The sequence below is a fragment of the Gopherus flavomarginatus genome, chromosome 3 (genome assembly GCF_025201925.1).
Source record: "Gopherus flavomarginatus isolate rGopFla2 chromosome 3, rGopFla2.mat.asm, whole genome shotgun sequence".
NCBI classification, from domain to species: Eukaryota; Metazoa; Chordata; order Testudines; family Testudinidae; genus Gopherus; species Gopherus flavomarginatus.
The window spans coordinates 271,839,452-271,854,062 of record NC_066619.1 but is presented as its reverse complement, the minus strand read 5'-3'; the positions used below and the strand labels follow the sequence as shown (position 1 = coordinate 271,854,062).

General features: G+C 44.5%; 1 protein-coding gene across 1 annotated transcript in view; it reads left to right on the top strand.

The window, feature by feature from the left end:
* The first annotated feature begins 12,369 nt into the window (after window positions 1–12,369).
* The window catches only part of LOC127047405 (fibroblast growth factor receptor-like 1), a 143,537-nt gene continuing 141,295 nt past the window's right edge, over window positions 12,370–14,611 (top strand). Inside the window, exons 1-2 of the mRNA XM_050945519.1 lie at window positions 12,370–12,449; window positions 13,803–13,912. Of these exons, the coding sequence (XP_050801476.1) occupies window positions 13,852–13,912 (61 nt within the window). The 5' untranslated portion in view covers window positions 12,370–12,449; window positions 13,803–13,851. The remainder of the gene's footprint in view (window positions 12,450–13,802; window positions 13,913–14,611) is intronic.

The following is a 14,611-nucleotide window of genomic DNA, read 5'->3' as shown; positions in this document are numbered from 1 at the left end:
AAAGAACCTAGCCTGACTCTCAGGGCCAGATCCCCATCTGTACTCAGCACACCAGGCAAAAGGGGTGAAGATGAGGTAGTTAGGTGGTGTGTCATCTGCCCACCCCCAATTCTGGGGGTTGCCAGCGGCCAAATCAGCCCCTGGAGCGAGTTAGAGCAACCTTAGGGCTTTGATCTAGAATCCACGAGTCAATAACGGTGGAACCAGGGGTGGCTTCAGGCCCCAGCACGCCAAGTGCCTGCTTGGGGCGGCATGCTGCGGGGGGCGCTCTGCTGGTCGCCAGGAGGGCGGCAGGCGGCTCCAGTGGACCTCCTGCAGGCATGCCGCGGGACCAGCGGACCCTCCGTGCTTGGGGCGGCGAAATGTCTAGAGCCGCCCCTGGATGAAACCCTCCCAGCCTGACTTTTACAGTCATTTTTCAGAGTCGATTCACACATGGAGCAGATTGTACAACAAACAGCCTCTGTCCCCATAGCACATGTCTCAGTTACCGTCATCTTTTCAGTGCCTTGTCTTTTCATCCTTTCCTCTTTTTGTTTTCAGACATAACATTTGCATTTGGAGACACCCTTAGCGAAGCAGAGTTCCATTACTCCATTGGCAAGGTTGTGGGTTTTTTCTTTTTGTTTTGTTTTTTTTAAGTGAGACAAAAATATACATTCAGATTTAAGAAAGGGCATTATTTTATCGCTCTGTTTAAGCACTGCCAGGAGTTATTGTATTATACCCAAACATGTCTATTTACTCTTTAAAGCATGTTCCTTTTATTTACTCCTCCAGAGCTGGGTTCTTTAATCCAGTCTCTTTTCCACTGAATTACACTTGCATAATAATACAATTGCAAGGCCAAACAGGTTCAGCTTGGGTAGGGGTGGCGGTGGAGGGAGCATGTATTCATGTCAAATAATGTCTCTGCCTTTTAAAAATAAATAAATCAGTCTGAAGATCCATCCTGACCAGCAATTTTTGTATCTAAATCTAAAAAAGGAGTCCTGAATGGGAGCTACTGCTCATGATCTTGATCAGCAAACTTCTTTTAGAAAAATCAAGGAAAACCAGTTGAAAAATGAAGCCCATTTCTAAGTCTTTTATCCACATAGTTTGAGATTTGACAAAAATATATGCAATGTTCTTGTGCAATCGTTTATCCATAGGGCTTGGTTATTTAGGGTTAGCCCAGTTCTCAGACACGAGCACCTTAAATGGACATCTAAGCCGCACATTTAGATATTCAAATCGGCACAGAGATATATAAATGCATATTGTCCATGCCTGAGGGTCAGTAGGCCTGATCCTACACAACTGACTTCAGTGGGTATTGAATAAAGCCCACTATGTGTGTGTGAACACAGGGTTTGGATACCTAATAAGGGCCTCCATTGGAAAGCTAGTCCCATAATGAAGTTTATATATTGTATTTCCAAAATGTCTTCACTGGGACAGTTTTATTGTAACGGTTTTTGCCAGTGCTTTGGTATGGATGGGATAGCAGCAGAGGACACCTTGTTATTTATCCACTCCTCACTGATTTCATGTTTATTAACTGTTGTATTATTTTGTTTCCCCTGTGTCACATACTGTAACTGGCTGCTTTCTTTTTGTTATTAATGCCTACTATTATAGCTTAATTAAACAAACGCCACAGCACTTTAGTGACACCAAGGTCCCTGCCCCAAGGAGTGTACTTTATTATTTATCATCTAAGTGTTCCTATCTGATACATTGTCTTCTTCTAGATTGTTATTCACCATGGCAGAAGCCAAATAATCTCTGCTGATGCTGTTGTACAATACAAAGCTGCAGGGTTTGTGACGTTTGGGTTAAGTAAGGGGCAGATTCAGTCTCTTTGAACAGGAAAGTGCTTAGCAGAAAATGTTGACAGGTTTTTGCATGTGCCAAAGACTGTTTAACACATAGCATATTCTTCCTCTTTTATCCATATCTTTTATGGTGTGGTCATCTGATTAAAGGGATTGTATCCTTTTATGGTTAATATTTATGGTTAATATTTAACCCAGGCTTTTGCCTATATGCCGTGTGATTCCCTCCGCATGCAGTTTTGCTTCTACTTTGCACCTTTTTCTGTCTGCCCAGTACAGACTTTGTTTCCTAGTCATCTCTTTAGAACCTGAGACTAGCAGCAAGGACGTATGGGTTCTGTTCCAAGCTCTGATTCTTCGTATGACAAAGAGGATTGTGACATTATGTCTTGGGGGCTCTAGAAGTACAATAGATCGCGTGTGTCATTTTTGCTATGGGGGGAAGGCCTTTTCAGAGAGGAAGGCTTTGCAGCGTTTCCTCAAGACAGTCAGACTCTGGTTTCCCCTGATGTCTTCTGGAAGTTTCTTCCATACCTGGATCCCCTCAAAAGAGAAAGCTCTGATCCGAGCTCTCACATGTTTTGTCCTGGGCTATGTGATCTGCATTGTCCCAGAGAAGTGCGACTGTCTTGGCTGTTTGGAGATTGAAATTCGGTCTTTACTGTAACTAGAGCATGAGTCATAAAAAGGGCATCTACAAAGGTGACTGAATAAAATTAACTTGTGCAAAATAAATGTTGAGGGGACTAAAATAAGAATTCAGTAATCTTCAGTGCCAACAATACTTTGTCAGGAGGATGAAAACCTGCCCTGTCTTTCAGGGGGAGGACTATGGGAGATGTTCTCTGGTGAGACCTCTGCAAAAGGACTCCAGCCAGCCAATGCCAGGGCACTTCATGGTGAGGTGAGTCCAGGTGCAATGCAGTGCACTAAGAGCAGCACAGTGCTCCTGCTTGCTGCTCATAGCCATGTATATACTCAGCAGCAGGGGAGCGCTGTGCTCCTCCTCTAAAGAGAAGCAAAGTGTGCTCCCCAGTCTGAAACACACAGATTCTATCTGTGCATGGGATGGAATGTGCTCAGCCCCTTGCAGGATCAGGTCTATGGTGTGTATAAGTGTATTCTTCTTGAACATGCTGCAGACGTCCTTTCCTACTCATTGCTGAGGTGGAGGAGAGGCTCCCTGCATGCGCTTATCTCCCTCAGGGCCAGCTCCAGGCACATGCCTGGGGCAGCACATGCTCAGGGGCGGCATTCCATCCATTCTTGGGGAGGCACAGTCCTGGCAGCTTTTTTTTTTTTTTTTTTACACTTAGGGCGTCAAAAATGGTAGAGCTGGTCCTGGTCTCCCTCATTCCCCAGCACGGCAAAGGTCAGCATTTGGCTCACTCCATATTTTCCAATTACTTTTATCTGTGCATAGAAACAGAAAAATGTTCCCTAGCAGAATTGTCTCTGTATGGCCTTATGCATAAGAGTAAACAAGGCAGAGCTGCTGACTATATGGTTAACATATTTTTGGTGGTATTTCCATCCAAAAAATGCAGCTGCAATATATTCTCAGTAAAGTGGAACTAATGCTCAACTTCAGCAAGAACATTAATAACTGAAAGACGTTTCAAACAACACTGATTAGAGCAAAAGTTTTCCCCAAAGGGCTTTTGCTTTTTTTAACAAAGAGTTTCAGAAAAATCACTGCCCACCCTAGCAATCAATATTGATTCAGAATCTGAAGCTGCTCCATTGCTTTCTGTGGGTTTCCTCTGGATTTGCGCAAGTGTAAATGAGATCACAATCAGACTCATTGTTTATCAACGGCATTGTTACAGATTGTTACTTTGGCCAATCTGAAGTTTCTCATTAAATGATGATGATTAGAAGGATATGGCCAGCCAGGGTGAAGTTGTGCTAGTACAACATAAATATATACAGTGCATCTGACACGATGCATGTGGCTGAGGCCTAGGATCCTACTGCTCACAATTAAAACACAAACATATAGTCATGGTTTTGGATTAAATTATACAAACATTTCAAAATAGTTTATGCATTCAAATAGATGTGCTGTCTTGGAGAGTCCCACACAAACGAAATAACATACATTGGTCAAAAATGCTGAGAGACTTGAAATGAAATAGTTTGGAAAGTTGTCTTATTTCTTCTAACATCAATTCCCAGACAGCTTCTCCTTAACATTCCTCAGGTCAGTGTAGCAATTAACTCAACATTTCTCTATTTCACTCCGTCTGTTCAGCTTTCGGGGTTTTTTGATCAGTTTTCACTGTCTTTTCTTTCCTCTCTGTTACCTCAGGGGGACAAAAAGTGCCTGATCCTGACCTCACTTTATGCCAACAAATCTCCTAATTTCAATGGGCATTTTGTCTGCATGGCGGATTGGGCACTAAATATTGCAATCTCTTTAAAGAGTGCGATAATATGATTTTTGGGTTGCATAGTCAGAGGCATCAACTCATGCTACCTCGATTTAATAGTCTCTTTCTCTATGTGGCTCTGGTTGAGACCACACCTAGAAATATTGAATCTAATTCTCGTCTCATACCAGCTCCAGTTGCTTCAATGGAATTACTCCTGATTTACTCAGGTGTAAGTGAAAGGAGAATTGGGCCCCTTGTGTTTGCTTCTGGAGACTTCAATATCAGAAAGATTCCAAGAAACTGGAAGTGAGGAACAAAAATGACCGGGATCTACATAAGGATGTATCGATAGAGGATAAATTGAAAAAGCTAACCATGTTTAATTTGGCTAAGTAATAACTAAGCAGAGGGAACTGGAATCTATATGCAAATATTTAAAAGGTGTAAACACCAACAATGGCAAAGATTATCTAGGGTGCTACAGAAGGATTTCATTAAGAATAATGAGATTAATTAAATGAAAGGAAAATTAACTATTTTGAAAAACATTGTGACCAATTCTATATATGTTTTTATACTGCCCTCATCGCATCTGAAGTCCTTGCAAATGTGACTAACATCTGGCCCCAGGGAGAGCATTGTGCATTCACTTTGTACTTTGTTTTGATAGGCACCACTCTGCCACCATAGGCATGACCTCACACACACTGTGCATGGGAGGTCATGCCAGCAGGGGCGGGGTCACACCAGTGGGGGCGGGCCATTCCTGGAAGTACTGGTATGTCTGGTATTTTGGGAATGTGTGAGTGGCCACCCTAATTGTGCCAGGGAATGGAATTGTGGACAGCTGTCCCCAGCCAAGAGCTTTAGACAATCTTTCAGATATTCTGTGCCCAGGCCATTGAGCACTCTGAAGATAAGGACTGAGACAGTGACGTTGACTCACTATTCTGTGGGAAGCCAGTGTAGAGAGTGGATGGGTTTGATGTGCTCCTGGTAGCCTATGTTGTTGAGGAGATGTGCAGCAGTGTTCTGATGGCTTCGTGCCCAGGTATATCACACTGCCATAATCCAGATGGAAGGTGACAAAGGTGTGTCTAACCAAGGCCAGGTCACCATCTGCTAGGACAGATGGGTCTCCTAGCTAGCTGGAGATGGTAGCAGGCATTATTTCTGAGTGCTATTGTGTGGAGAGTTTAGCATCAGCTTGGAACCCAGCAGCACTCCTGGAATACAGTGAGATTGGTTACAGTGTACAATAGTCTCCAAAGGGAAGTGCTAGAAGATCTCTCTCGCTTGTGACTTTTAAAATATAGTGGACAACCCCTAGGAAATGAAGAGGATAATTGTACACTGGACTAGGGCATAGACTAGGAACATGACTACACTTACCTGTAGACTGGCACTGCTGCAATCGATGCTGTGGGTGTCAATTTAGCAGGTCTGGTGAAGACATGCTAAATCAATGGGAGAGTGCTCTCCCATCGATTTCTGTACTCCACCTCCCTGAGCAGTGTAAAGGAAGTCAACAGGAGAGTGTCTCCTTTCAACACAGCGCGGTGTAGACACTGCTGTAAATTGATCTAAGCTATCTCGACTTCACTTACGTTATTCCCGGAACTGAAGTAGCGTAACTTAGGTTGACTTATCCCGGTAGTGTGGACCAGCCCTACATAACCTAGGTCTTTCCCATCCTCTAATTCTTATGACTCCAACTGATTGTGCATATTCATACAATTTAAAACTACACAGAAGGGGTGAAATGTGACTGACCTGGGCATAGGGGGAAAGAAATCTAAACTGAACACTACAAAAGAAGGAAACACTGTAAACATGCCTCAGTAAATCATCCCTCAATGACTCCCCTTGATGTCAAAGAGCCCTACAATTCTAATGTTTTCCCTACAGAATTTGACTCCGTTCTGTTCAAAGTTCAGTAATTTTGGACCAGACCTTGCACTCCTTATTGGAACAAATCTTGTGTTGAATTAAAAGGGGCAAAACCTGCTTCCTAGCCTTCGGGCAGCTATGGAAGGTCCTGATGCAAGGGAATTGGTGCAGACCTCTTGGGGAACAGAACAGAAAACTGCATGCAAGATCCAGATTATGTACAAGATCAGAGCCTTTGTTAGCATGACAAGTGTTGGCAACGTTAGTCTAATTATTCAGGCCATCATTTTCAGACATGGATGCATGCTTATAATTAGCCATCTGAATTCCAAGCTGAATATCTGATTTTCAGAGGTACGAAGCACCTGCAGTTCTTGATTTCAGTGAGAGCAGGGCTTGGATGACACCAGTAGCCATGAGATAGACTATTCAGAATTTGTCTTATATCCTCAGTCAACAAACAGAGCAGAAAAAGTGCCAAGTCATGTGTTTGGAAGAGTGTTGAGTGTATGTAAGAGGGATGTATTTTCTCATGAAGAAAGATTTTTTTTTACCTGTGTACAGATATCTCATGTTTACAGTATTTTAACTGTAACATTATCTGCCTGAAAATAGATTTGACAGAGAACATTCCAGTTCTCTTAAGATACTGTTCTCTGAGAAATGGTGCTTCATACTCAAACTACAGACCCTAACGTAATACCAAACTGATTTGGAAAAACCCTCTTTCCAGCAAGTTCAGATATGAGTAGAAACCACTATGTTCTTGTCAGCTTCAGTGAGAGCTGGGAAATACAAGGCTCAGCATTTTGGGGTCTGTTTTAGACTTGGTGTAAGTAGCTCCACAGTAGACAATATGCAATATGGCTTGATTGCCTTGTCCTTAGCCCGCTAAGAATGGCAATAAAAAATGCCTCATGTATGATGCCCCATTTGTCCAGCTGTCTGTGACTTTTTCTGTGCTGCCCCTTCCTCCTGGAATGCTTTCTCTGAACTGAGTAGTCAAGTTACTTACCTTCCCCCTCATTCAGCGCCCTCCTTAAGAGTCAATCTGGGATGGAGAAAGCATGCTAGTCTAGGGCAGAGGAAATAGGGCAATGGATTTGGGGTATATTGCATAACCTTGGATGTGCCTCACCTTCACCTGCACATATGGTCCTGCAGCTGTGGTTACAGAAGCTGACGGTTCCTACCTCCCCTCTGTGCTCTTGCAGAACACCCTCATGCAGCTGGATAGAGGGGCTGCCAGTCCAACCCTTCTTTTGTGTTCTCTGAGCCCAGAGCACTCAGCTCAACTGTGAGACAATGGACCAACCTGCACACAGACCTTGTCGGTGCATGTCCAACCCACACATCTCCTGGGTGGGGGGCTCTGTCCCCTCTAGTGGCACCAAGACCACTTGAAGGTTAATGAGTCTGTTACAGCCTGAGCTAAGGCCCATGTGGCTTTTAACTCATGCAGTAGAGGCTCATGCATTTAGCACCAAGAGGTCCCAGGTCCAATCCTGCCCGCTGATGACCGGGATCTGTCAGCATTACATGTGCATGATCTTACTTCAGTTTAAGAGTGCCTTCTATCCACTTAGCTGAAGTTGTAAGGAATTGCATAGATAAAGCCTTGTGCATCCCAAATGCTGAGTAGCATTGCAGTGAGTGGAGGAGGGAGAGAGAATATACAAAAGTCAAGATGGGGGAATAAAAAGAAGAATGGAGATATAAAAAGATGCAAGTGGGAAAGAGGAGATGAGCAGATTAAAAGAGAGTCTATGTCATCTGTTCTGGAGCAGGGGATGAGTTCTTGTGGGATACAGATTGACCAGGCCATTATAGCAAAACCAAAATGTCTGGGCACTACTGGTCTACAAGGAGCCCTTGAGGATTAGGGTGACCAGACAGCAAGTGTGAAAAATCGGGACAGAGGGTGGGGAGTAATAAGAGCCTATATAAGAAAAAACTCCAAATATCGGTACTGTCCCTATAAAATCAGGACATCTGGTCACCCTATTGAAGATCTGTGCCTCTGTCCCTTAGTTCCCCATCTGCAAAGCGGGGATAAGATCATTTAGCATGTTGTGAGGATAAATACATTACAAATTGTGAGAGCCTCCCAGACAGTATGGAGGGCCATGTGAGCACCTTAGGTTTGTGTGTCAGCAGTGTAGGATTGGATTCTTCACTGGGTTAAGTTTTTAAAATGATCATAATATAAAATAGACATAATGGCTTCTATTTTGCTGCTATGTTTGTTTAGGTTCATTATTAAATCCTTTCGGCTAGTATTGATCATTGAGGACTCAAGCTATGTTGTTGTTATTTGTATGACTGCAGTATGTAAGGCCTCAGTGTGCTAATAGTATCAGAGGGGTAGCCATGTTAGTCTGGATCTGTAAAAGCAGCAAAGAGTCCTGTGGCACTTTATAGACTAACAGACGTTCTGGAGCATGAGCTTTCGAAGTGGGTATTCACCCACGAAAACTCATGCTCCAAAATGTCTGTTAGTCTATAAGGTGCCACAGGACTCTTTGCTGATTGTGCTAATATGCATTAATAGACAATCCCTGCCCCAGCCTACACAGACAAAGGTTGTGAGAAAGGAACTATTACTATCCTCATTTTACAGGTGGGGAGCTAGGCCTGAGGCATAGAGAGACTAAAGACTTGTTTATACCATGGGGCAATGTTCTCTATGAGGATATGATTTCTGAAGTGGATTAAATGGTTCGTGTAGACCTGCTGGTGTGCTTTAACTTAGTGCTGTTTGACACTCTAGGGCAAACGTCCCAGTTTATTTACCCGCTGCATCCACAGGTTCGGCTGATCACAGCTCCCAGTTGCTGCGGTTCGCCACTCCAGGCCAATGGGGAATGGGGGAAGCGGCGGCCAGTACGTCCCTCAGCCCACGCTGCTTTCTGCAGCTTCCATTGGCCTGGAGCGGTGAGCCGCGGCCACTGGGAGCTGCAATCGGCCGAACCTGTGGACGCAGCAGATAGACAAACAGGCCAGACCTGCCAGGGGCTTTTCCTGAACAAGGGGCGGCCCTAGTTTGAGAACTGCTGCTCTAGGGAACTTTTAGTGTGTACCAGCAGTGTCTACATGGACCAGTTAGTGCGCAGGACATGCGCTTCAGAAACCATACCCCCACAAAGTGTGTTATGCCACCATGTAGACAAGTCCTTAGGAAGGCTGAGGTGGTGCTAAGAAATGAACCCAGAACTCCTGAATTCTAGTCTATTGCCTGACCCACAAAACCATTGTTAGATAATAGGAATACCGACTAAAATGTTCTACTTCCTATGATCTTACATGAATGGGAGTTGAGGACATTATTCACTCTGCAGGATTCTGCCCTTGGTTTGAGTGGAACTTGGCACGGGCACAGAGCAGAGCTGATTGGTGAATCGGGCCTTAGATTGTAAAATCTTTGTAGAAGGGGCTTTGAGTTCTTTTTGGTAAAGAACCTACGACGTTATGCTTGTTATATAAATAAATAAGACAATACAAAAAAGTTTCCTAGCTATTTAGAGCCCAAATGTTCTCTCTTGCTGGTGTAAATCGGGAGTAACTTAATCAAAGTCCAGTGTGTAAATGTGGTACTGTATAAAAGAAATGAGAGGAGAATCAAGTCCATTTATGTCCAATACTGATCTTCAAAACTCCCTTTGAAGTCGGTAAGGATCGTGTGTTATTGGCTGACACAAGGAACTGCCCATCTGGGATATTTCAAATGAGTGAGATTTAATAATAAAATAATAACAGTAATATATAAAGTATACAAAGGCGACTGTACGACAGCTTCTTTTTGTTTCTGGTTTGGTGTTTTTTTTGTTTAGTCTGTTTCTTGAATCCATTGATTTTGTATATGGAAATTTGATTCTGTCAAGAACTGCCAAGCTAAGGCATTTAATAAAAAATGAGTGCGATTTCATAATCGTAATAACAGAAAACAGATTAAATGGACATTTTAACAGCTCCTTGGTTTTTGTTTAGGATCCTCATTATATGTGTTCACACTGGAGTGGTATTAAAACTTATATTTGCTTCCAAGAGGAACAGCTATGCTGGGCCATTTCAAATTAGATTTTGTAACAAATAACAACAACAACGACAATAGCTTTCTCTGTATGTAAAAGCATAGCTGTTAATACTGTTTTTTCCCTTGGCTATTGTTTAGTTTACTTTGTGAGTGCTGTTGGATTGATCTTATACTGAATAAGAGAATTATTTGGTGTAAGACTGGAGGTTAGAACTCAGCAGCATTTAAAAGTAAAATAATCATAGCAGTTAATATATGACACAGACATGTCAAGAGCTTATCCTCTCTCCCCCCTTTTTTTTGTTTAGTCTCATTCTGGAATGATCCAATGGGTGCTTAGAGGTTTATGTTCTTTCAAGAGGAGTTGCCAAGATGGTCTGTCTGACAGACCGAGTGGTGTGCAATTACATAGAGGTATGGATTGTGGTAGAGAAAGAGAGAGGTATAGCTATGGTGACAGACTATCTGTCTCTCTCGAGATCTGTCTCTCTTTGTGTACCACAATGCAGGTCTATCTAAATGCACACTCCTCTCTCTGGCTGGCTAATTATCTTATAGATTGTCTGTTTTTTTTAATCAGTCTCTTTCAAACCTAACAGAAAACAATCAGGCCGAAGGAGGAGTGAAAATGTGAATGTCCCATTAGCGAGAGAGACATGGTGGGCGAGGTCATCTCTTTTATTGGCCAACTTCTGTTGGTGAGAGAGTCAATGGCTCGCTGGCACACATCTCTGATCCCTTCGGCATGGCCAGAAGCAGAGCGATTTCCACCAAAGGAAGGCTCAAGTGAGTGCAAATAGAGAGGGCAGCTGGGTGGAGCTCTGCGTGGGGAGGAGACAGCAAGCCAGCTCCCTTACTTGGGCTGGACTGCCGTGCCCGGGGAACCAGCAGCCACCCAAGCACCGGCCCCAGCCAGCTCCTCTGCAAAGGGTTAAAGGGAGTCTCAGCCTTGAAGTGGGCTGGAGGGAGGGGCGGAGGGATTAACCTGATTGGTGAGAAGTTTGTAGCTGGGCGGTGCCGGGCCGCCCTTACGGCTCTGCGCTCCCCCAGAATCACAAAGCCCTGCAGGGAAAGTCGCTTTAGCGTTTGTTCCTTTGCTTCAATTCCGCCCGCCACCCCTTAAACGTGATTCCGGCTCAGCTAGCCCCAGAGCGGCATCACCCAGGCATCCTGCAGCGCAGCTCTCCTGCGATCCCCGGGGATCTGTCATAGCCTGGGCGGCGGATTCCCAGCCGCTCACTCACACACGCACCCTGACCCGGAGCTGCAGCTCATGCAAAGCAGGGAAAATACAAGTTTTTTCTCCCCTGACTTAGCTAATCGCCGCAGCCCTGCGCGCTGCCAGCGCCTTTTGTGGCAAAGTGTTTTCTGGTGGAAAGATGGTGGCTTGAAACTTTGATGCTTTAATGAACGCACTGAAGGTTTTGTAGGTAAAGGGACCATCAGAGTTTCCTTTAAAAAAAAAAACCAAAACCCAAACAAAAGAGCCACGAACTTACCAAATCCTCAGCCAAGGAACCTGCTTTTCCGTGCCTGCCCTCCCTGCCTTGCAAAGCTGGGGGCTGTCAAAGTGCAAAGTTTGATTTACTCCCCTGCCCGCCTGCGGAAGGAATGAAGCTGAAATGAAAAGAAGCAGCACATGGGACTGGCTAGAGGATTGCCATTCAAAGGGATATGTTGTGATGGGGCAAACAGCGCGCTGTTAAGTAACCGGACTGCAACTGAAGGTAAGTGGCTTATTTAGCGTCCAAGAAAATTAAATAAGGAAACTTAACCTGGACACTTGATCGAAGTCCCTGTGTTTGGCTGAGGTTAAAAACAACGCCCGTGAAGGGCCCGGGAGCTCAGCAGGCGTTAGTGAATTAAGAAGTGAGTTAACATCTGTTCTTAAAGCCGGCCAGGGCGCACCGGTGCGCTGTGCCCCTGCCCCCAGCCAGAAGGCAGGACTCCGGCAGGCTGCTCCAGCGGTGTGCTGGTGTCATGATTAACGTTAATGATTAATCAGACCTCTCGGCCTTTCAGGCAGTCTTCGGCGTTGGAGCCACGAGTGACAGAGCTCAGCAGGCAGGGGGTGGCTGAGTGACCCATGTGTTGTTCCACTCCTCCCACGGGTGGGCAGCATGCAGAAACTTTTCTGTTCCCCTCCCGAGCGCTGGGGCTGCTCGCTGGCCTGCCCGGGAAGGAAAAGGCGCACGAGTGATAATTACCCCGCGAGTCATCCATACACGTGTGTGCCTGCCCGGGGGAGCCGCAGGTTCCATCTCCCTCACTGGCTCTGGTGCCTTTGGCGAGAGGAGGGGTTTACTTGAAAAAGGGACAGGAAAACCCCTGGTCAGTTTCACGCTGGATGTTTGAAGCCTGGTTTCTTCTGGCTGGCTATAGAGAATCACAGAACTGGAAGGGACCTCGAGAGGTCATCTCGTCCACTCCCCTGCACTCAAGGCAGGACTATTATCTAGACCAGAATGGGGAAGTGCTGGGAACTGCACCCCTCTTTTACAGGACTCACTGACTAGTGGGGAATGGGATCGGGTGCGGGGTGGCTTGGTCGCACAGGCCCTGGACCAAGGCTGACTCCAGATGGTGGGGCTGGGAGGGGAAGGGATGGTGACTGCTCTGCTGGGTTAGTTTGGGAAGCACAGTTTCTTCTGAGAGCTGGTAACCTCTCCTGGCATGACCTGCCTCAGGCTCCCCGCTGTAAATAATATATTAACATAATAGCAGCAACCAAAATAGCCTTTCTCTGAGATGCCTCACTTTGCCTTTACAAGACATAAACGTTTCTGGATTGCTTCCTTCCCCTTCCTGGCAGTGCAGTTCTGTAAGATGGAAATGACGGTACATCATGTGTCCCTCTGCACTCCCCAGGTGGGTTGATGTGCATTCATGCCTTGGGCAGAGATTCTGTATTAACCACCGCCCCCACACTTCATTTTACCACCTTAAGAATTTGTGGTGCAAATTTGTAAGCTAATGGCAATGTGTAATTATTTGGTTTGTTGGATGCTATACATGGATTGTTGTATGTCCTGAGGGCACAGAGCGTTTAAATCAGGGAGTTTACAAGAGGGAGGAATTCAGATAGTGTTTAGAGAGTGAGAGTTTTGGGAGGAGAACAGAGTGTAATTAATGTAAACCTGATCTACCTAGATTTTTTTTTTTTTTAAACACATATTAGAGCAGCCAAGGAATAGTCAAGGGTACGAATGACAGGCTTGCAGCAGGGCACACCTTTGGTGTAAACCAAAACAAGCCCTGTTTGAAAGGAAAGGAGGGTTGGGGAAATGAATTGCTGCAAAGAAAAATTCAGTACTGAAGGAAATATACAAAGCTCTAGCACCCACGTTAGAAGCAATGAAGCAGAAAAGCTAAATTCTGTGGGTGGAAAGGATAGATTCCTTTTTCAGTACCTCCAAACGTTTTCAACCTGAAATCTTGTTTTATGGCCACTCACTAGTGTTTGTTTGCCTTCAAGACTGGTTCTGTACAAGATACCCAAAAAGTGTTTGATTTATATCAGGCAAGAGCAAAAGATTAGGACAGAGCAAAGTTTGACATGCTGAATGCCAAGGAATGAATTATAAATATTGCTGGTACAAATTTTGTTTGCTCTATTGACACATTGAGGGTTTTGTTTTTTTTTTTTTAATAAATTCTCATTTCTCTTCTTTTTCCTTCCTCCAGGTTTGAAAGATCAGAAATCTGTACAATACAGACAGAACCAGTTTTCAAAATGGAATTCCAGTTTGCGCTCTTTTTTGTAGGGATAATTGCGTTTTCTGATTCAGCCCGAGGTAAGGAGAATGAGCTTTATGCAGCCTTGGAAATGGTTTGTGGCTTGTGCCTTTACATTTTGCTCCAGTTGTGCTCATGTTCTTCCAACACCCTATAGTCCCTTTCAGAGATCAAATCATGATATTTCATTCTGCATAGAATCTCCCTTCCCCCTTGTCCTCCCACACATGCATTCCTCCCATGGCACATTTTTTTCAGTGTTGACCGTGATATCGCAGCTCGGATGCAGGATGGTCACTTTTGGGCCAGTTTGTTAATTGCAGGTGAGCTCTTTGCTTTTGTCATTTATGTGTAAAAATACACAGTTGGCTTTCAACTTTCAGTGTAGGGTTAAAGGAAAACAATTTTATTCCTTTGTGGATCAGGAGTGCCTCTCCCCTCTTGTAATCCCTCCAAACTCTGCCCTGTGTATTCCCAATTGCAAACTAAACAAACAAATCCATTAACTTCCCAAGTGACAGACAAATGACAGTTCTCAACAGCTAGCACATATTTTAACGCTGGGACTCCAGTAGACGATCGGATTTCAACAAACAGGTTACCCTACCAGTGGTGGATTGAAAAACAATGACCTAGGAGTTGAGGTAAGGGAGGAGAGGTTTCATATGAGAAGATAATTTAACAAAAGTTACAGGCTCAGAATAGAAAGAACCATTACTTGTCCTCAGCATTAGTCTAACACCACGACTCTCAACTTT